Genomic DNA, 19,036 nt, shown 5'->3' with positions numbered 1-19,036 from the left:
TAACGCTCCAGAAAAGACTTGCCACTATGAGAAATATATTAATATATATATAAATATATATAACATTATCCATAACCATGATAACTGCAGAGGCTGCATGAAAATTGACGGGAGTCAATTTCATGATTTTAATGTGCGATTTGTGTTCATTTTATTATGTGGTGATTAGAAGGTTATAACATCAAATAATGCCTGATGAGTTTACTGTAAGTCGTTATAAAGAAAGGGACATCTGCTTTACACACCAAACAGATAAAAGTGTTGTGGAAACACTTGAAATGAAGCTTCATCCTGGTCTAAACATCTGTTAAGAGAATCTGGTCTAAATCAGAACTCTACGTCCAGGAAACGGCTCATGTTTAGCTTAGTTATGACTAGTGTGCATCTTTGGGACATTTCTCAAAACACCTTTGAACGTGACACACAACACTGTAGAATCTTACGGAAAAGGCATTTACAGAGCACAGTAATGCAAATATTATCTAACTTCTTCATCGGTTAACCTCACTCATGTCTCATCCATGTCACCCATGAAATGTGTATTTTATTTTAAAATCAGTAGAGAAAAAAAATCGCATAAAAAATAAAGCCTATTTTAGGACCAGAAATGTGCTCGTCTAAAAACAAAAATGATGTGTAATATATATATATATATATACACACAGTATATACACACAAACATATATATACATACATACATACATTTACATACATACACATATATTATACATACATACATATACATAGATACATACAGACATACATACATATATACAGTTGAAGTCAGAAGTTTACATACACCTTAGCCAAATACATTTAAACTCAGTTTTTCACAATTCCTGACATTTAATAATAGAAACTTTCCCTGTCTTAGGTCAGTTAGGATCACTACTTTATTTTAAGAATGTGAAATGACAGAATAATAGTAGAGAGAATGATTTATTTAAGCTTTTATTTCTTTCATCACATTCCCAGTGGGTCAGAAGTTTACATACACTTAGTTAGTATTTGGTAGCATTGCCTTTAAATTGTTTAACTTGGGTCAAACATTTTGGGTATCCTTCCACAAGCTTCTCACAATAAGTTGCTGGAATTTTGTCCCATTCCTCCAGACAGAACTGGTGTAACTGAGTCAGGATTGTAGGTCTCCTTGCTCGCACACGCTTTTTCAGTTCTGCCCACAAATTTTCTATCGGATTGAGGTCAGTTCTTTGTGATGGGCACTCCAATACCTTGACTTTGTTGTCCTTAAGCCATTTTGCCACAACTTTGGAGGTATGCTTGGGGTCATTGTCCATTTGGAAGACCCATTTGCGACCGAGCTTTAAATTCCTGGCTGATGTCTTGAGATTTTGCTTCTATATATCCACATAATTTTTCTTCCTCATGATGCCATCTATTTTGTGAAGTGCACCAGTCCCTCCTGCAGTAAAGCACCCCCACAACATGATGCTGCCACCCCCATGCTTCATGGTTGGGATGGTGTTCTTCGGCTTGCAAGCCCCACCCTTTTTCCTCCAAACATAACGATGGTCATTATGGCCAAACTGTTCAGTTTTTGTTTCATCAGACCAGAGGACATTTCTCCAAAAAGTAAGATCTTTGTCCCCATGTGCACTTGCAAACTGTAGTCTGGCTTTTTTATGGCAGTTTTGGAGCAGTGGCTTCTTCACTACTGAGCAGCCTTTCAGGTTATGTCAATATAGGACTCGTTTTACTGTGGATATAGATACTTGTCTACCTGTTTCCTCCAGCATCTTCACAAGGTCCTTTGCTGTTGTTCTGGGAGTGATTCGCACTTTTTGCACCAAACTACGTTCACCTCTAGGAGACAGAATGCGTCTCCTTCCTGAGCGGTATGATGGCTGTGTGGTCCAATAGTGTGGTGGTGGCGTAGTGGACTAAAGCACTGAACTGTTAAGTAGAAGGTTGTTGGTTTAATCCCCACAGCCACCACCATTGTGTCCTTGAGCAAGGCACTTAACTCCAGGTTGCTCCAGGGGGATTGTCCCTGTAATAAGGGCACTGTAAGTCACTTTGGATAAAAGCGTCTGCCAAATGCATAAATGTAAATGTAGTGTTTATACTTGCGTACTATTGTTGCAAAGATGAACGTGGTACCTTCAGGAGTTTGGAAATTGCTCCCAAGGATGAACCAGACTTGTGGAGGTCCACAGTTTTTTTTCTGAGGTCTTGGCTGATTTCTATTGATTTTCCCATGATGTCAAGCAAAGAGGCACTGAGTTTGAAGGTAGGCCTTAAAATACATCCACAGGTACACCTCCAATTCAGTACACCTCCTATCAGAAGCTATTTGGCTAACTGCCTAAAGGCTTCGCATCATTTTCTGGAATTTTCTGCTTAAAGGCACAGTTAACTTAGTGTATGTAAACTTCTGACCCACTGGATTGTGATATAGTCAATTAGAAGTGAAAAAATCGGTCTGTAAACAATTGTTGGAAAAATTACTCGTGTCATGCACAAAGCAGATGTCCTAAATGACTTGCCGAAACTATAGTTTGCTATAATTAAATCTAAATGGAGTGGTTAAAAAATGAGTTTTAATGACTTCAACCTAAGTGTATGTAAACTTCTGACTTCAACTGTATATATATATACATACATACATGTATATACATGTGTATATATAAAAAATAAATTAAATAAAAACATAGTACAGTATCGTATCTAAAAATAGGGTTCATTTTCCTAAAGCACAAAAAAAAAAAAATCTTATTTTTGATTTTGTGGTGAAATATGAGCTAAACATGTTCTTGACAGGTTTAATAAGATTCATCTTCATACCAGGGGGCGTTTTCACTAAACAGTCTTAAAAAATAAAAATTTGTCACGGCAAAAAAAATAATTTTCTCACTGAGAATATTTCTCTTATTTTCCAGTAAAAATATTTAAAGCTCCTTAATAAACAATTACTTGAGAAGCAGAATGACACGGACATATTAAGTATTGTTTTCAGATAAATTTAACCAAATTTGGTGGGGTTTATGGTTAAAACAATTTGGCAAAAATATTTTGTTTGCCCTTTGAATCAAGTTTTTTTTTCTTGTTGCAAGCATAACCGTTACTAAATTTTGTTAGATTTTGATGAAAACAAGAAAAACTATTTTGTGTCATTTTGCTTCTCAAGTAAATAAGAGATTGACCGAAATTGGTTTTTAATGACTGATTGTGTTTTAGTGTCCGATAAACAATATGCATAATCAATGTTCAATTCTTGTTTTTTTCTGCTTTAAGGCAAAATACTTTAACAACTTAATCATTTATCACTATCCTCTGAAGGTGAATAACCTGTTTTACTAAATTATTATTGCACACAGTCTACAAAGAATTAATTTGAGTATTTTAAGCTGCAATATGCACTTATTCAAAGCCCCTCAATTAATATTTATTTAATTGTGTCTAACTTTATAGGGAAGCCTGGTTTTAAAGAACCGATAACTGATTAAGTGGAAAAGTGTAAATATCGGTTAAAAATATCGGTCAAACTGATTATCGGTCTATCTGTAACTTAATATTTATAATGTCAAATCTTGTGTGTATTACTTTATAGGGAAGCCCCATGTTAAAGAACCGATAACCGATTAAGTGGAAATATCGGTTAAAAATATCGGTCAAACTGATTATTGTCTATCTGTAACTCAATTCATATTTAAAATTTCAAGTCTTGTGTGTCTTACTTTATAGGGAAACCCCATGTTAAAGAACCGATAACCGATTAAGTGTAAATATCGGTTAAAAATATCGGTCAAACTGATTATCAGTCTATCTGTAACATAATATTTAAAATGTCAAGTCTTGTGTGTCTTACTTTATAGGGACACCCCATGTTAAAGAACCGATAACCGATTAAGTGTAAATATCGGTTAAAAATATCGGTCAAACCGATTACCGGTCTTTCTCTTAAGTGTATCTTGTTGTGTGTTGTGTACACTTGTCTCTTAAGTGTAAGAATGTTGGAAAACAAGACAAAAATTATCCGTAAGAATATGTTTTTGCAGTGTTCTCAATTAATTATTTTCTAACCTAAAAAACAAACAAAACAATTAGTTTGGAACATTTATTATTCCCTAAAAAGATTTCTTAAGGATGTTCTTTTTTTTTTCTTAAATAGTCAACATTTATGGCTAGATACCTTAGGAACGTCTTAAAATACATCCAAAGAACTTTCTTGTTTTCTTCTGATTTTCGTGAATCCGGCCACAGAAGAGTAAGTCAGTGATTTATAAGAGATGTGATTTAGTTAAGCAGAATTTATTATAAGAAAACTAATACGAGACAATATAAGAAAGTCCCTCAGCGTGCGCAGTGTTTGGCAGAGTAAATAACTGTTTATAAAATATCAAACTTATTCCCATTTTGGAAAGCACAGTGCAATGGCCTGAACGTGTTTCAGTCCAAAACACAAATTTCTAGACAAATCTCTTTCAAGAGTATCTAAATAAATTTGTTTGTCCTAACTACATGAATCGCATTCTGTCTGCATATTTCTCTAAGAATTTCAGAACTTCTTTGGCATGAAAACAGTTCGCTACAGAGAGCAGTGAATGTTTAATAACGTCTCGAGAACCCAAAAATGAAGTCTGTCATCATTTACTCACCCTCAAGTTGTTCCAAACCTCTATGCCCTTCCATACAAGTTAATTGTGAACTCTAAAAGTAAGAAAATAATAATGAGTAAATAATGACAAGAATTTCATTTTTGGGTGAATTATTCCTTTATTAACAGAGCTCACAATTATTTTCTGAATAAACTCATGAAGTGTTTGTTTTACTGACAGCAGTCATTAATACTGTCTCTCTTTCTCAACACTTATACCAGCTACAGTTCAACCCGTGCCATGTGTGTGTGCATATATGTACATGTGCAGACAGACAGATAGAGATGGCGAGTGTATGTATCTTACACTTCAAAGATGGGCTAAAATAGAGACAAAGTCCACCTTTGTGTGTGTGTGTGTGTGTGTGTGTGTGTGTGTGTGTGTGCGTGTGCGTGTGCATGTGTGTGCCCATCGTTTCACACACTCAACATCCAGAAGAAGAAGAAGATGGCAAGGAAGAGGAAGAGCGAGTCCTGCCAGTTGTTTCCGTTGTTTGCATTACCGTCGCCTTGGTGATCTGCTGCATAATGAGGATCTAAACAAACAATAAGTAAAACAATATGAATCGACTATTATGTGTTCACTGTACAACTTGTACTTTTTTTTTTTTTTTTTTGAATTAAACTTAATATTCTCAATATAGTGCATCTAAGAAAATCAAAAGAAATAAAATCATATTTTGCTTAATGTTGAGATTTTTTTAATTCATCATGATATGATTTTTCCATCTTGAAAGTGTTTTTTAGGAAGCCACTGATTATACACTGTTTTTTTTGTTTTGTTTTTTACTTTAGGGTGAATTTTGTGTGCCTTTAGCAAATTGTGACATTTAAACGTACAATTCAGAGTTTCAGCTACTGTTATGTATAGATTTATATATTTATATTAGGGCTGTCACTGTCAATCAATCCATTATAATTTTAATTGAATTAATTTTAGGATGTGCCGATTAATTAATCAAACTTAATCGCATCTCAATATTGACGTATTTCCGCTAAAATCACATTTAAGAGCTTATAACTCTAAAAAAACAAAAATTGCCAAAGAACGCCAATTGCATGGTATACATTTTTAGAAAACCTTTCAAAATGAAAGAAAATATATTTGGATCCTGCTCAGAGACTCTTATGCTAAAACACTGCTGACAAAACACAAAATACGAGCGCTAAAAAATTAACTTTTCAGTTATTATTCAGTTTGACATTATACATTTTAGAGAGGAAGTATGGATGGTCAAAAAAATTACTTTGGGAAAATTGATAGGACAAAGCAATCCAAAGTTATAGAATACTGAGCCATGGTTTCCAAGGTGGCTTTTAATTGATCAAAGTGTCCAAAAACCTCTCCAAACTATAATTCATGTGTTTTATTAAACATTACAACAGAATAGCAGAAAACGAAATATATATATATATATATATAAATACACTTCAAATTATATCAACTATGTCCCATATGAAACGTTTCACTTTGGCCCCTAATTCCATCACTCCAAATATGTGCGTTGGGCACCCTCTTGTGCGCAGTCAATGTATGTGCGCTCTGGTTCTATTATTGACCACACGCTGAACACAAGACACATGGATTGCCCAAATATGGAATTTGACACTCTCTAGAGATCCAGTGAGAATGATCTGACACATCTATGACGTGAAGAATTGTGTTTCAGTGAGACACTCCCAGAGAACAGTGTTGCTATAGAGATCGCCATCAGCGCTAACCACTGTAGCTCTCAGGACACTCTTTGAGGAATATCTCTGGATTTCCACAACATATGATGTTGAGTGAGGGCTTGTTTGATTCAGGATCACCTGCTGTAAATTGTGATATGTCATTTTAGCCATTTATAAACGACGCTATAAAAAAAAGTATCAAAGAACTACTCATGGGTCAATTTGACCCGGTTCACATAAAAATATACGAGAAAGCCGTACAATGGTAGAACAGTTTGAAATATTTTATATAAGTACACTCATACTCATAATTGCTTGCTTGCATGCACGCACGCATGCACACGTCAGCAGCCATCACCCTGTAGCTCAAGACCAGTTGCCCACTGAAGCTAAGCAGGGTTGAACCTGGTCAGTACCTGGATCGGAGGCCTCCTAGGGAAAAATAAAGTTGCTGCTGGAAGAAGTGTTAGTGAGGCCAGAAGGGGGCGGTATATGTGGGTCCTAACGCCCCAGTATAGTGACGGGGACACTGTACTGTATAAATAAAAAAAAATTATAAAAGGCACCGTCTTTCAGATGAAATATTAAACGGAGGTCCTGACTCTCTGTGGTCATTAAAAATCCCAGGACACTTCTCGTGAAAGAGTAGGGGTGTAACCCCGGTGTCACCCCATTAGCCCTTCTCAATCATGGCTTCCTAATAACCCCCATCCATTAATTGGCTCCATCACTCCACTCTCTCCTCTCCACCAATAGCTGGTGTGGTGAGCGTACTGGCATACTAGGTTGGCTGCCGTCGCATCATCCAGGTGGATGCTGCACACTAGTGGTGTTTCAGGAGAACCCCCTGTTCTGTATGTAAAGCGCTTTGATTGTAGTGTCAGAAAAGCGCTATATGTGTAATGTTCATTCATTCATTCATTCATATGCATTCACACACACACATACTGTATAAGTTGTCACCATATTATTAGTTCAAAATAAATACAATGGAAGTCAATGGGAACAAATGGCAATGTGTGTGTGTGTGTGTGTGTGTGTGTGTGTGTGTGTGCAAATCCTGACTCACGCACACACACACCCAGACAAACACAAGTACACACAAACAAACACACAAACAAACTTTTACATTATATTCTAATGTAAATTTGGAGCATTTACTCTATATAAAATTAGTCAATTTACATTTGAAAATTAGTGAAAGGTAAGTTATTGATGATAAAACAGTTGTTGAGGAAAACATTTGCAAATTGTGACTGTTTCACTGTGATTTAACAAGCCGGGTCAATTTGACCCACGAAGTGCAACAGCGGTTCATGACTGCCAAGTCCAAGGAAGGGTCATTTCCATATCATTGGACATAACCCTATTATTGGCTTACATCCCTCTGCTCTATTTTTAATTGTTGTTCTATGTACTCGTGCGTCAGACGGATGCTTTTGGTTGTCTCACTTCGGTTGCGTCACGTCTCACTCGTTTTCAGCGCCTCTAGTCATAAGCGCTGTGTTTTTAGGACATGTATCGACGAGTTAAACGAGTCCAGCTGTCTTTAAGCGCAAAAGCGCATCTGTGAATGTGGTTTGACGAGGCGTGTTGCCTGTACAGCTGGAGTTGCGCTGACTGCCCCCTACTGCATCAAGGTTGAACTTCTGAAGTAACGTACGGGGGGCATGATTAATTGCGTACACGTTTTTAATGTGTCATTTTTCATGTAATTAAATCACACTAAATTAACCAGTTAAATCAACAGCCCTAATATATATATATATATATATAACATTGAAGTGACGTTACAGGAGTGTTGGAGTACTAACCTGGTCTGTGAAATGGGTCGTTGGTATTAAAGACTGTGGTGAAAAAGCCAAACGGAAAAGCCCCGATTCCAAACGACATGTGAAACCCTGTGTCACCGAAACCCTGAAACGCCTGCAGAGAGAGACATTCATAATCAGAGTGTAATTATATATCAAATATATTTTCACGTGTTCAACTCACCCCTCTGCTCTCCGGCTCTGTTCTTTGACCCTGAGGTCGTGGTGGGGTTTTCAATCTGTAACACACATACATTAATCATTTTTCAAAGTAGACAAATAACTACAAATTATTACACTTGTAAACATTCTCATCTAAATATTAGATTAAAAATACTAAATAACTGCACTTATTTCTTGGATGATAAACAATGTAAAAAAGGTCACACGACAATAATGTTGTACACTACAGTTTGAAAGGCTTATTGATTCATGCCCACGTACTGTTTGACATAAGTAGTAGGTAGTATGCAGTATATACTCCCTCCTGTACCTGGGATCCTCTTGGCTGGTGCTGCCGCGGCCGTACAGTGGAATGACTTTATCTCTGCTGATTCCTGCTTTACACACGGGACACTGCTGTCTGCTGGGCCGCGTCTCCAACCACTGAAATACACAAATTATTTTCACAATTTTGAAACACTTCTCAATCATTTCTACTGTAAATTATAATGTTTTAGTACATGATTTCACATGTGATTTTACTTGGCGTGGCGTCATTTCCAGCACACCAAACTGTTTCACCCCTAATAGAGTTTGTGTACTTGACAAAAGTGTCAGTGAAGAGCATGCATGAGATATAGGAAGGAAATATCAAATATTCAAATATTTTATTGGCCGTCATTTCCAATCAAGCTGTAATTTTGCCAAATCATGCAAAAACTGAAAATATGATTTAATTGTGTGTATTTAGGACACATAATAAGTTAGCTATGAAATGAGCCTTAGCTAGACAGAGTCTGTCATTTTATTTGAAAAGTGTTAAAAATGTCATTTCCGGGGCCTGGGTATCTCAGCGAGTATTGACGCTGACTACCACACCTGGAGTCGTGAGTTTGAATCCAGGGCGTGCTGAGTGACTCCAGGTCTCCTAAGCAACCAAATTGGCCCGGTTGCTAGGGAGGGTAGAGTCACATGGGGTAACCTCCTCGTGGTCGCTATAATGTGGTTCTCGCTCTCGGTGGGGCGCGTGGTGAGTTGTGCGTGGATGCCGCGGAGAATAGCGTGAAGCCTCCACACGCGCTACGTCTCCGCGGTAACGCACTCTACAAGCCACGTGATAAGATGCGCGGATTGACGGTCTCAGACGCGGAGGCAACTGAGATTTGTCCTCCGCCACCCGGATTGAGGCGAGTCACTACGCCACCACGAGGACTTAGAGCGCATTGGGAATTGGGCATTCCACATTGGGGGGGAATGTCATTTCCATCACAGATGCATGAACACACACTGTTGAACATTGTTAGTAGATGAATTTAATAAACTAGTGAGAGTGAGAAAAGTGCTGAAGGTGCTCAAAGTTTACTAAAACACCCATAAACAACCTGAAAAGACCACAAAAACACTAAAGTAGTGACAGAAAAAACTGAAATAAAAATGGACTCACCTGATGAAGACATGGCCAACTGAATGGGGAGAGAGAGAGAGAGAGAGAGAGAGAGAGAGAGAGAGAGGGAGAGTTAGCATTAGGGCTGAAACGATTAGTCGACGACAACATCAACAATAAAAAATTGTCAACAAAAATGTTCATTGTCGAATAGTCGTTTGATGTCATTTAAAGTAACATGAGATCACATTAAACTCTAATGATGACGAGTGAGAGCAGCACTGCAGTTCACGACTGATTGAGGAGAGGAAGAATTACACAGATCACAGATGAACTCTAAACTTTCCAAACAGCTTCAGCTGATGTAGATCACAAAGTATGAGGATTTGTACAAAAACACAAAATAAATACAGAAGCACTCTCATTGTGGAATAAGCGGCATTACATCTTTAATGCAGTTATATTTAATGCATTATAGCTTTATTAAAGTTCAAATAATACGGAAGCAGATCATGTAAATAACTACAAACTCCGAAACGGTCATTTCTCTGTGCGGTCAGCGCCTCTTCTATGAGTTGTGTGAATGTCCCGATCTAAGGGGGAGAGATTGAAACTGCACCGGCTGATGCACACTCGGTCACGGGACGCTCATCCCTCAACCGCACACGCTTAATGCAGCTAGATTATAACGTGATGACTCGAGACTTATTGAATCATAACATATGTGTCACTGTGTGTTTCTTATCATGAGGAACATTAGCAATACGCAGCTTTATTAATAACAGAGAGTTTAAGTTAAAGATGGATTGAAGTCAACAGAAAGGTGAGAGAGGGTAGTCTTCACCCCATTATACACCGCAACAAAATATGTTTTTGATTTGTTTTTGTTTTGGCTTGATTTCCAATATAAATATCTAAAACTGCTTTAAAACAATGTACATTTACTTTAGCAGCTATACTGCAGAAGACAAAACTGTTATCTGAGAATGTTGAATATAATATTAAAAATACAAATATTTTAAAATATCTAAAAATCCTTTAATAAAAGATGCATTCACCTGAGAAGCCGCATATAAGATATTTAGACTTGCTTTTAGAGAACAGATCTTGAATATAAGTGTATTTTATCTTTACTGCACTCACAGAAGTATAACCAAGTGAAAAAATACACTTATATTTAAGATACATTCTCTTAAAGCACGTCTAAATATCTTATGTTACTTCTCAAGTAAATGTATCTTGTTTTAAGGATTTTTAAACAATTTATAATGGAAAAAAAGACAAAAACACTTGATAATAATAGGATTTGTTTTGCAGTGAATTTCTTTACTGAATTAAACTTAATAAAAATAATTTTTTTCCTTTAATTCAGTGAATGTCATGTAGAGGTATTTTTAAAATACGTTTTTGTCCTCTTTTTTGTTTAGTTAGCACATTTAATACAAACTTTTACGTCGGGCACAAGCTGAATAATCGTTAAGAGCTAATGATTAATCAGTGCAATAATCGCCTAACAGTCGAATAATCGTTAGATTAATCGATTATCAAAATAACCATTAAGAGCTAATGATTAATCAGTGCAATAATCGCCTAACAGTCGAATAATCGTTAGATTAATCGATTATCAAAATAACCATTAAGAGCTAATGATTAATCAGTGCAATAATCGCCTAACAGTCAAATAATCGTTAGATTAATCGATTATCAAAATAATCATTAAGAGCTAATGATTAATCAGTGCAATAATCGCCTAACAGTCGAATAATCGTTAGATTAATCGATTATCAAAATAACCATTAATAGCTAATGATTAATCAGTGCAATAATCGCCTAACAGTCGAATAATCGTTAGATTAATCGATTATCCAAATAATCATTAAGAGCTAATGATTAATCAGTGCAATAATCGCCTAACAGTCGAATAATCATTAGATTAATCAATTATCAAAATAATCATTAAGAGCTAATGATTAATCAGTGCAATAATCGCCTAACAGTCGAATAATCGTTAATCGATTATCAAAATAATCATTAAGAGCTAATGATTAATCAGTGCAATAATCGCCTAACAGTCGAATAATCGTTAGATTAATCGATTATCAAAATAATCATTAGCTGCAGCCCTAGTTAGCATTGCTAACCTTAAGCTAAATGAAAAAACAAAGAAAGTACAGTCACTTATCAATAAAAAAAAACTCTTTGACTGAACTTGAGTCAAATCACACACAGTGGCTCCACATGTTTACTAACTGAATCAAGTAAACCCAATAAAATGTGACATATCAAAATAACTCAAAGAAACTCTTTTAGTAATACGCTAACTAGTGACAAGAGATGTTAGCATGCTAAACGCATGCAGAGGTCTTTTTAGCAAGTCACTCTTTGTTCATTGTTGGAACGCTCCAGCTATTTTTATTTGTAAATAAGCGGCATACAAGTGCAACTCCTATGTACTTGAATGGTGAAAGACCGAAATCTCAAAAACGGTTGGTCAAGGTTACGATCAAAGAACATATTTCAAATCTGCAGTAAAATCTATGGTATCATAAACTGTGCTTCTTTTATTTGTGTCAATCCGCGCATGTTATCACATGGCATGTTGAGCGCGTTACCGTGGAGACGTAGCGCGTGTGGAGGCTCACGCTATTCCCCGCGGCATCCACGCACAACTCACCACGTGCCCCACCGAGAGCGAGAACCACGTTATAGCGACCACGAGGAGGTTAACCCAACGTGACTCTACCCTCCCTAGCAACCGGGCCAATTGGTTGCTTAGGAAGCCTGACTGGAGTCACTCAGCACACCCTGAATTCGAACTTGGGACTTCAGGTGTGGTAGTCAGGGTCTTTACTTGCTGAGCTACACAGGCCCCCATAAACTGTGCTTCTTGACCTCAGGTTACGCTAAAAAACGCAATTTCTCGGCTTGTCTAGCTAATTCACAAGCTCGAGTTGATTGACAGGTGATGTCTGTATCTAAAAGGTGATTGGCTCTTAAACCTGTAAGACGGGACTTCCTTTCTACATCCGTTGGCCATTCCTTTTAATAAAAGTGACCCGTCTCTGCTAAATAGTCTCTGGCACTATTGAGTGCAACTTGATCACTATGCTGTGATTAGCACAGAAATTGACCCTTCGCTAAGCCCCACCTTAAAAGCGTTTCTGACCAATCCTGTCTGTTGCCCTGCCACCATTACTCTGACAGGCGTTTGCTATTTTCCAATGAGAGCCTAATGTGGGGGCCTGGGTAGCTCAGTGAGTATTGACGCTATTACACCTGGAGTCGTGAGTTCGAATCCAGAGTGTGCTGAGTGACTCCAGCCAGGTCTCCTAAGCAACCAAATTGGCCCGGTTGCTAGGGAGGGTAGAGTCACATGGGGTAACCTCCTCGTGATCGTAATTAGTGGTTCTCACTCTCAATGGGGCGTGTGGTAAGTTGTGTGTGGATCGTGGAGAGTAGCATGAGTCTCCACATGCTGTGAGTCTCCGGTGTCATGCACAGTGAGTCACGTGATAAAATGCACAGATTGACATCTCAGAAGTGGAGGCAACTGAGATTCGTCGTCCGCCACCCGGATTGAGGTGAGTAACCGCGCCACCATGAGGACCTACTAAGCAGTAGGAACTGGGCATTTCAAATTGGGGAGAAAAAGGGATAAAAATCAAATAAATAAATAAAAGAGCCTAATGTGTGTTTGAGTACTTTTTAGCGGGATTTATAAAAAAAATTAACAAAAATGCCGGGTCATTTGTAATAGTGACACGAGTTACCCAGAGATGCAGAATGCAGTGTTTGTCTTTCTTTCTTTAAAAAAAAAAAAAAAAATCTATAAATAAATGTTCTGGATTCAACTGTGTCAGTCCTCATTCCCAAATGAACATATAACATCTGCAACGACACCTACGTTTACTCCAAGATAAATTAAAGCTGAACGTTCATTCATTCATGACTGGTTTAATTCCTATCTCTCAGGTAGGTCCTTCAAGGTAGCCTGGAGAGGTGAGGTATCCAAGCCACATCAGCTACTTACTGGGGTACCTCAGGGATCAGTGCTTGGGCCACTTCTCTTCTCTATATACACAACATCACTGGGACCCATCATTCAGGCACATGGTTCCTCTTACCACTGCTATGCTGATGACACACAGCTATACTTGTCTTTCCAGCCCAACGACACCACAGTGACTGCTCGAATCTCTGCCTGCCTGGTGGACATCTCGGCCTGGATGAAGGAGCACCACCTGCAACTCAACCCAGCCAAGACTGAACTCCTCATCTTTCCAGCCAACCCTGCTGTTGAACACAACATCACCGTGCAGCTGGGTGCAACTACAGTAACGCCTTCCAAAACGGTCAGAAATCTAGGGGTAACCATCGACAACAGACTAAATTTCACAGACCACATCTCAAAGACCGCAAGATCATGTAGATTTACACTCTACAATATCAGGAAGATAAGACCCTTCCTCTCTGAACATGCCACACAACTGCTTGTCCAGTCACTTGTCATAACTAGACTGGACTACTGTAACGCTCTCATTGCAGGCCTTCCTGCATGTGCAATTAGACCCCTGCAAATGATCCAGAATGCAGCAGAACGTCTGGTCTTTAATGAACCAAAGAGAGCACGTTACACCACTCCTTGTCTCTCTCCACTGGCTGCCGGCTGATACACGTATCAAATTCAAGGCTCTGATGCTGGCATACAGAACAGTCACTGGGTCTGCACCAGCATACCTAAAATCATTTATGCAGAGCTACGCGCCCACTAGAAACCTGCGGTCGGCTAAGGAACGTCGCCTTGTTGTACCAACACAAAGAGGCACCAAAACACTATCCCGGACTTTCAGCTTCATCATACCACGTTGGTGGAACGACCTTCTCAACTCCATCCGTGAAGCTGACTCACTCTCAGTCTTCAAAAAACAACTAAAAACACATCTGTTCCATGAGCAAATAACCAGTCATTAATAATAATAATAATAATAATAATAATAATAATAATTTCTGTTGCATTTTATACTGTTTTGAATACTATTATGATGCTAGTGATACTTTGTAATACAGCACTTTTCGTACCACTGTCTCCTTAAGATGATTCGCTTATGTTTTCCTCTCTTGTAAGTCACTTTGGATAAAAGCATCTGCCAAATGAATAAATGTAAATGTAAATGTAAATTTATGTATTGATTCAAGTCATAATAAAAGCGACAGTAAATAAACAGCTCACAGCATCAAAATGAGTGTTATAAATAGCTCTGTTCACTTATGCTAATGTTATTAGATGTGTAATCGCCATTAAATGAAGTTGTTCTCTTTTCAAGTGACTGTAATAATCGTTTGCCTTCTGATTCACATCTCCACAGTTTTTAATCAAATTACTTTGTAATTTAACAATTTCTTATACAAATAACTTCAGATAAATATGCATTACAATGTCACTCTTCATATCAGCCCACGCAAAAATATTACCCATTCCATTTATGAGAATATTTTGCCAAAAAATGTGCCGTTCACAGCAATCTCCCATACGTTTCAATGAAGAGTTCTGCAGAGCTTCTCAGAGCGAGCGACCGTAACCAAGGGGGGGGCGGAGCTTAGTGAATTATGATGGTAACCCCAAAACTACAACATACATACTCAACATAACAAAACATTAAACATTAACAAGTATGCCCCTTTATATTCATCTTGCACAAAAGCACATAAAATAACACTTAATTTAAACATGTACTCTCAACTCAGTTCATTGAAGTTCCCTTGGTTGCATGCTATTTTTGAGTAATATGAACAAACATGAAAGGACGGAGGACGTCTGACAATAGTGAAAGTTCATTTTGTGGAGTAAATAAGGTTCATTTTGTTTCATGTGGCCTTTAATTATCATGCGCACATCACAAACACAGGTGTGTCTCGTCAGCAATAGTATCAAAGTGACTAGAGCACCTGTGAATCTGCAAAACAAACAAGACAACAACCTGAATAATGGCTCATAGAAAACCAAACACACTACACATGCAGAAGAGGACTTCAGGTCATATCTTTGTTTATCTTCAAAGAAGAGAAAGAGTGTGTGTCAGTGTTTTCTGTGCATCTATTCTTACTCCTTCACTACAACCAGCTGTCGAGTAATCTCTCTTTAACCTGATAATCACTCGTTAACAGCACCACAGAATCTTCAATCAATCTTTCATGTCCATGTACTTTATTTATTTGTTGAGTAGCTGTCAAATGAGCACAATCAACCAGTTATTTTCACCAAATATTTTGCATTAATTACCAGCTAATACAGCTTACCAGCTATAATTACACTACATCTACGGGTTGTTTACACACGGATCATCTCAACCATGACCTCCTTTAATCTCATTAACTAATCAGGTCATTGCATAACTGCAGTGATCACATTTCTTCGAGTGTTTAACCCTTGTGCAACCTTCGGGACATTTTTGTCTTTTTCATTTTTGTTTTTTCGATCATTTTGGCTGTTAATGCCAGCGGCACACATTCTGCCAAAGGTGTGTATTTTGGGGGGAATTTTGATATTTCAAGCTCAGTTCCTATAATACATCTATAATACACTGTGTACACAAAATAGTTACACTCAGGACCTTCAGGACAAAAATGTCCCCATTGAAACCCATAAAAACTGCAATATTTGATCCCAGTGCCATTAAAGCATAAAATCATGAATTCTATCATATTGTGCTTTCATTCCGGAGCCCTGGCTTCAAAATTTACATTTTTAATATTTTCCACCAGATGGCGCCATTTTTCTCATGTTTAGCCTATGGAGCAAATACAAGCTTTTCCCCTATTCTCTGTTTGCTGTATTATAGAGCACTGCAGGACAACTGAATAAATGATGCAGATAAAATTGTGTGTGTGTTGGTATGGAGGTCAGAGTGTGTTTTGTATGTGTGTATTGAGAAGTGTGTGTGTGCGTGTGTAAAAAACAACAGTGGCATTATATAAACAAACTGGCATTTAAAGGGTTAAAATCCTGAAAATGAATGAATATTTGGTAGTTATGATCAGGACTAATGTTGGTTATAAATCTAAGTCAGTGAAAGTGGAAAATAATATTAGCATTTAATATTTTTATGGCAGTTTTTTTGATGCAGACATCTTTGCCCTCTAAGGTCCCGAGTGTGATTTATTTATTTTTTTAATCTGACACTGCACAAAAAATAATAATGCATCAAAATGTTGGGGGCCTGGGTATCTCAGTGAGTATTGACGCTGACTATCACACCTGGAGTGGTGAGTTTGAATCCAGGGTGTGCTGAGTGACTCCAGCCAAGTCTCCTAAGCAACCAAATTGGCCCGGTTGCTAGGGAGGGTAGAGTCACATGGGGTAACCTCCTCATGGTTGCTATAATGTGGTTCTAGCTCTCGGTGGGGCGTGTGGTGAGTTGTGCGTGGATGCCGCAGAGAATAGCGTGACGCCTCCACACGTGCTACATCTCCGCGGTAACGCGCTCAACAAGGCAACTGAGATTCGTCCTCCGCTACCCGGATTGAGGTGAGTCACTACGCCACCACAAGGACTTAGAGCGCAGTGGAAAAGTGGAGAAAAAAAAAAAAATTATAAAAAGAAATAAAACATAATGCATCAAAATCAATGTTGTTGCTAATCGATGACATATCCCAGACTGTGATAATCAAAATAAATAAATAATTAAATTCCCCTTAGCATTTAGCATATGTAAAATAATGTATTTTTGTGTTTTGTTAATAAAAAACACCAACAGTGGCATTATATAAACAAACTGGCATTTAAAGGGTTAAAATCTTGAAAATGAATGAATATTTGGTAGTTATAATCAGGACTGATGTTGCTTAAATTAACTAATTGAAAGTGGAAAATAATATTAATATATTATATTATTATGGCATTTTTTTGTCGTGGACATTTTTGTCCTGTAAGGACCTCTGAGTAACTTTTTTGAATTGACGCACAAGGGTCAAAGTGACATGCAAACTAACAATATCCGGAAATATAGGACAAGTTTACAAACTATCTGATTTAATTTGATGATCTATAAAGTGTAATTACAGACTTCACAGGCTGACAAACACTGTAAAACACATTATTTTAGTTCAGTGCATCATGACAGCAACATCACAGACAAACTAGCTGATGTTTAGAAGCAGCAGCAACATGATGGCATCATTAATGTGGGTCTGAAACTGTCAATCAAATCACATGTCAATCACTGTCAAACTGCTTTTTTTCCTTCTACCAAACTGACTGCAATATTGATGTACCATGCTATTTACATGGTGCTCCAAGGCACTTTAACTTTTAGCATGGTATTACAGTATTTTATAGTGTTTAATAACCACGTTAGATAGCATTTTACTGTAGTAAATTAATGCAAGGGCGTTCATTTAGTTTTAATTTTAATTTCTAACACATTTCTTCCTGTCTAAAATGTCAAACTGTCAGTCAGTCAATCAATCTTTCTCTTTGACTTGTGTTTATTTTCCTACACTTTATTTTAAAAACACCAACAGCAGTAACTATGGTTACCCTGGTGAATGTTTGTACGGGGTCACTCTCATGTCAGTCATGTAAAACTGTCAATCAATCAATCTTGTGTTTGTGTAACTAGTCTCAGTTGGCATGTTATTGTGTTTTTAACGTTCTTCCGGCCTGCGCGCGTCAGGATCTACATTCACTGCAACTGTTGTGATAATGATTGTGTTTATGTGTATCGATGAGTAATCGATCGGTTATTGATTGTACCAGAAGAGGTGTCCGCACAGGCTGATGACCGCGTCTCGGGCGGTGTCCAGGCAGATATTACACTCGAAAGTGGCCCGTTCTCTATCCCGCTCGCCTCCTCCGGGACCCGCTCCGCCTCCGCTGCCCGGGACTCCCGCTCCTCTGGCGGACGCGCCGTCACTCGAGCTCCGCTGCTGCTCCGCGGCCTCCTGCATCCTCTCGCGCTCACACCGCACGTACACTCCTTGGTCTGAGGGGTTAAGCGAATAAACGGCAGCTGGCAGCAGGAAGTGCCTGCCAGTATCTTTCGGAAGAGTAGGCGGGACTTGATGCTGGCAGCCGCCAATCATTAGCATCCGAGGCGTTTCTCAATGTTAGCAGTTGAGTTCGTATTATAAAATAATTATAACATATTTATTTAATCGTATGCATAAACATATATCGAAGGCTATTCCTATTTTATATTATATAAACAACATAACAAGAATTACACAAGCATTTCTGCCCAATATTAATATACTGTATGTTATAGTCTGAGAAAGACATGCAATGGTAAATATAATAACGAGTAGCTAAAACTGTCAACGATGTTATGGGCAAAAAATAACCATTCATACAAAATATACACTGGTGGCCAAAAGTTTGGAATAATGTAC

The 19,036-nt window shown here is 37.9% G+C and overlaps 1 protein-coding gene across 1 annotated transcript; it reads right to left on the bottom strand.

The window, feature by feature from the left end:
* Positions 1-4,781: 4,781 nt before the first annotated feature.
* Positions 4,782-18,745, bottom strand: LOC127421513 (E3 ubiquitin-protein ligase RNF5-like). The gene is made up of 6 exons (XM_051664606.1): positions 18,402-18,745; positions 9,710-9,728; positions 8,597-8,709; positions 8,288-8,342; positions 8,107-8,218; positions 4,782-5,154 (listed from the first exon to the last, which is right to left on the bottom strand). The coding sequence occupies exons 1-6, from the start codon at positions 18,734-18,736 to the stop codon at positions 5,036-5,038; spliced, it is 753 nt and encodes a 250-aa protein (XP_051520566.1). The 5' UTR covers positions 18,737-18,745; the 3' UTR covers positions 4,782-5,035.
* Positions 18,746-19,036: the final 291 nt, after the last annotated feature.

The sequence above is a fragment of the Myxocyprinus asiaticus genome, chromosome 30 (assembly GCF_019703515.2).
Source record: "Myxocyprinus asiaticus isolate MX2 ecotype Aquarium Trade chromosome 30, UBuf_Myxa_2, whole genome shotgun sequence".
NCBI classification, from domain to species: Eukaryota; Metazoa; Chordata; class Actinopteri; order Cypriniformes; family Catostomidae; genus Myxocyprinus; species Myxocyprinus asiaticus.
Note: the sequence above shows the minus strand (reverse complement) of the source record. Positions and strands in the feature narration are given on the sequence as shown.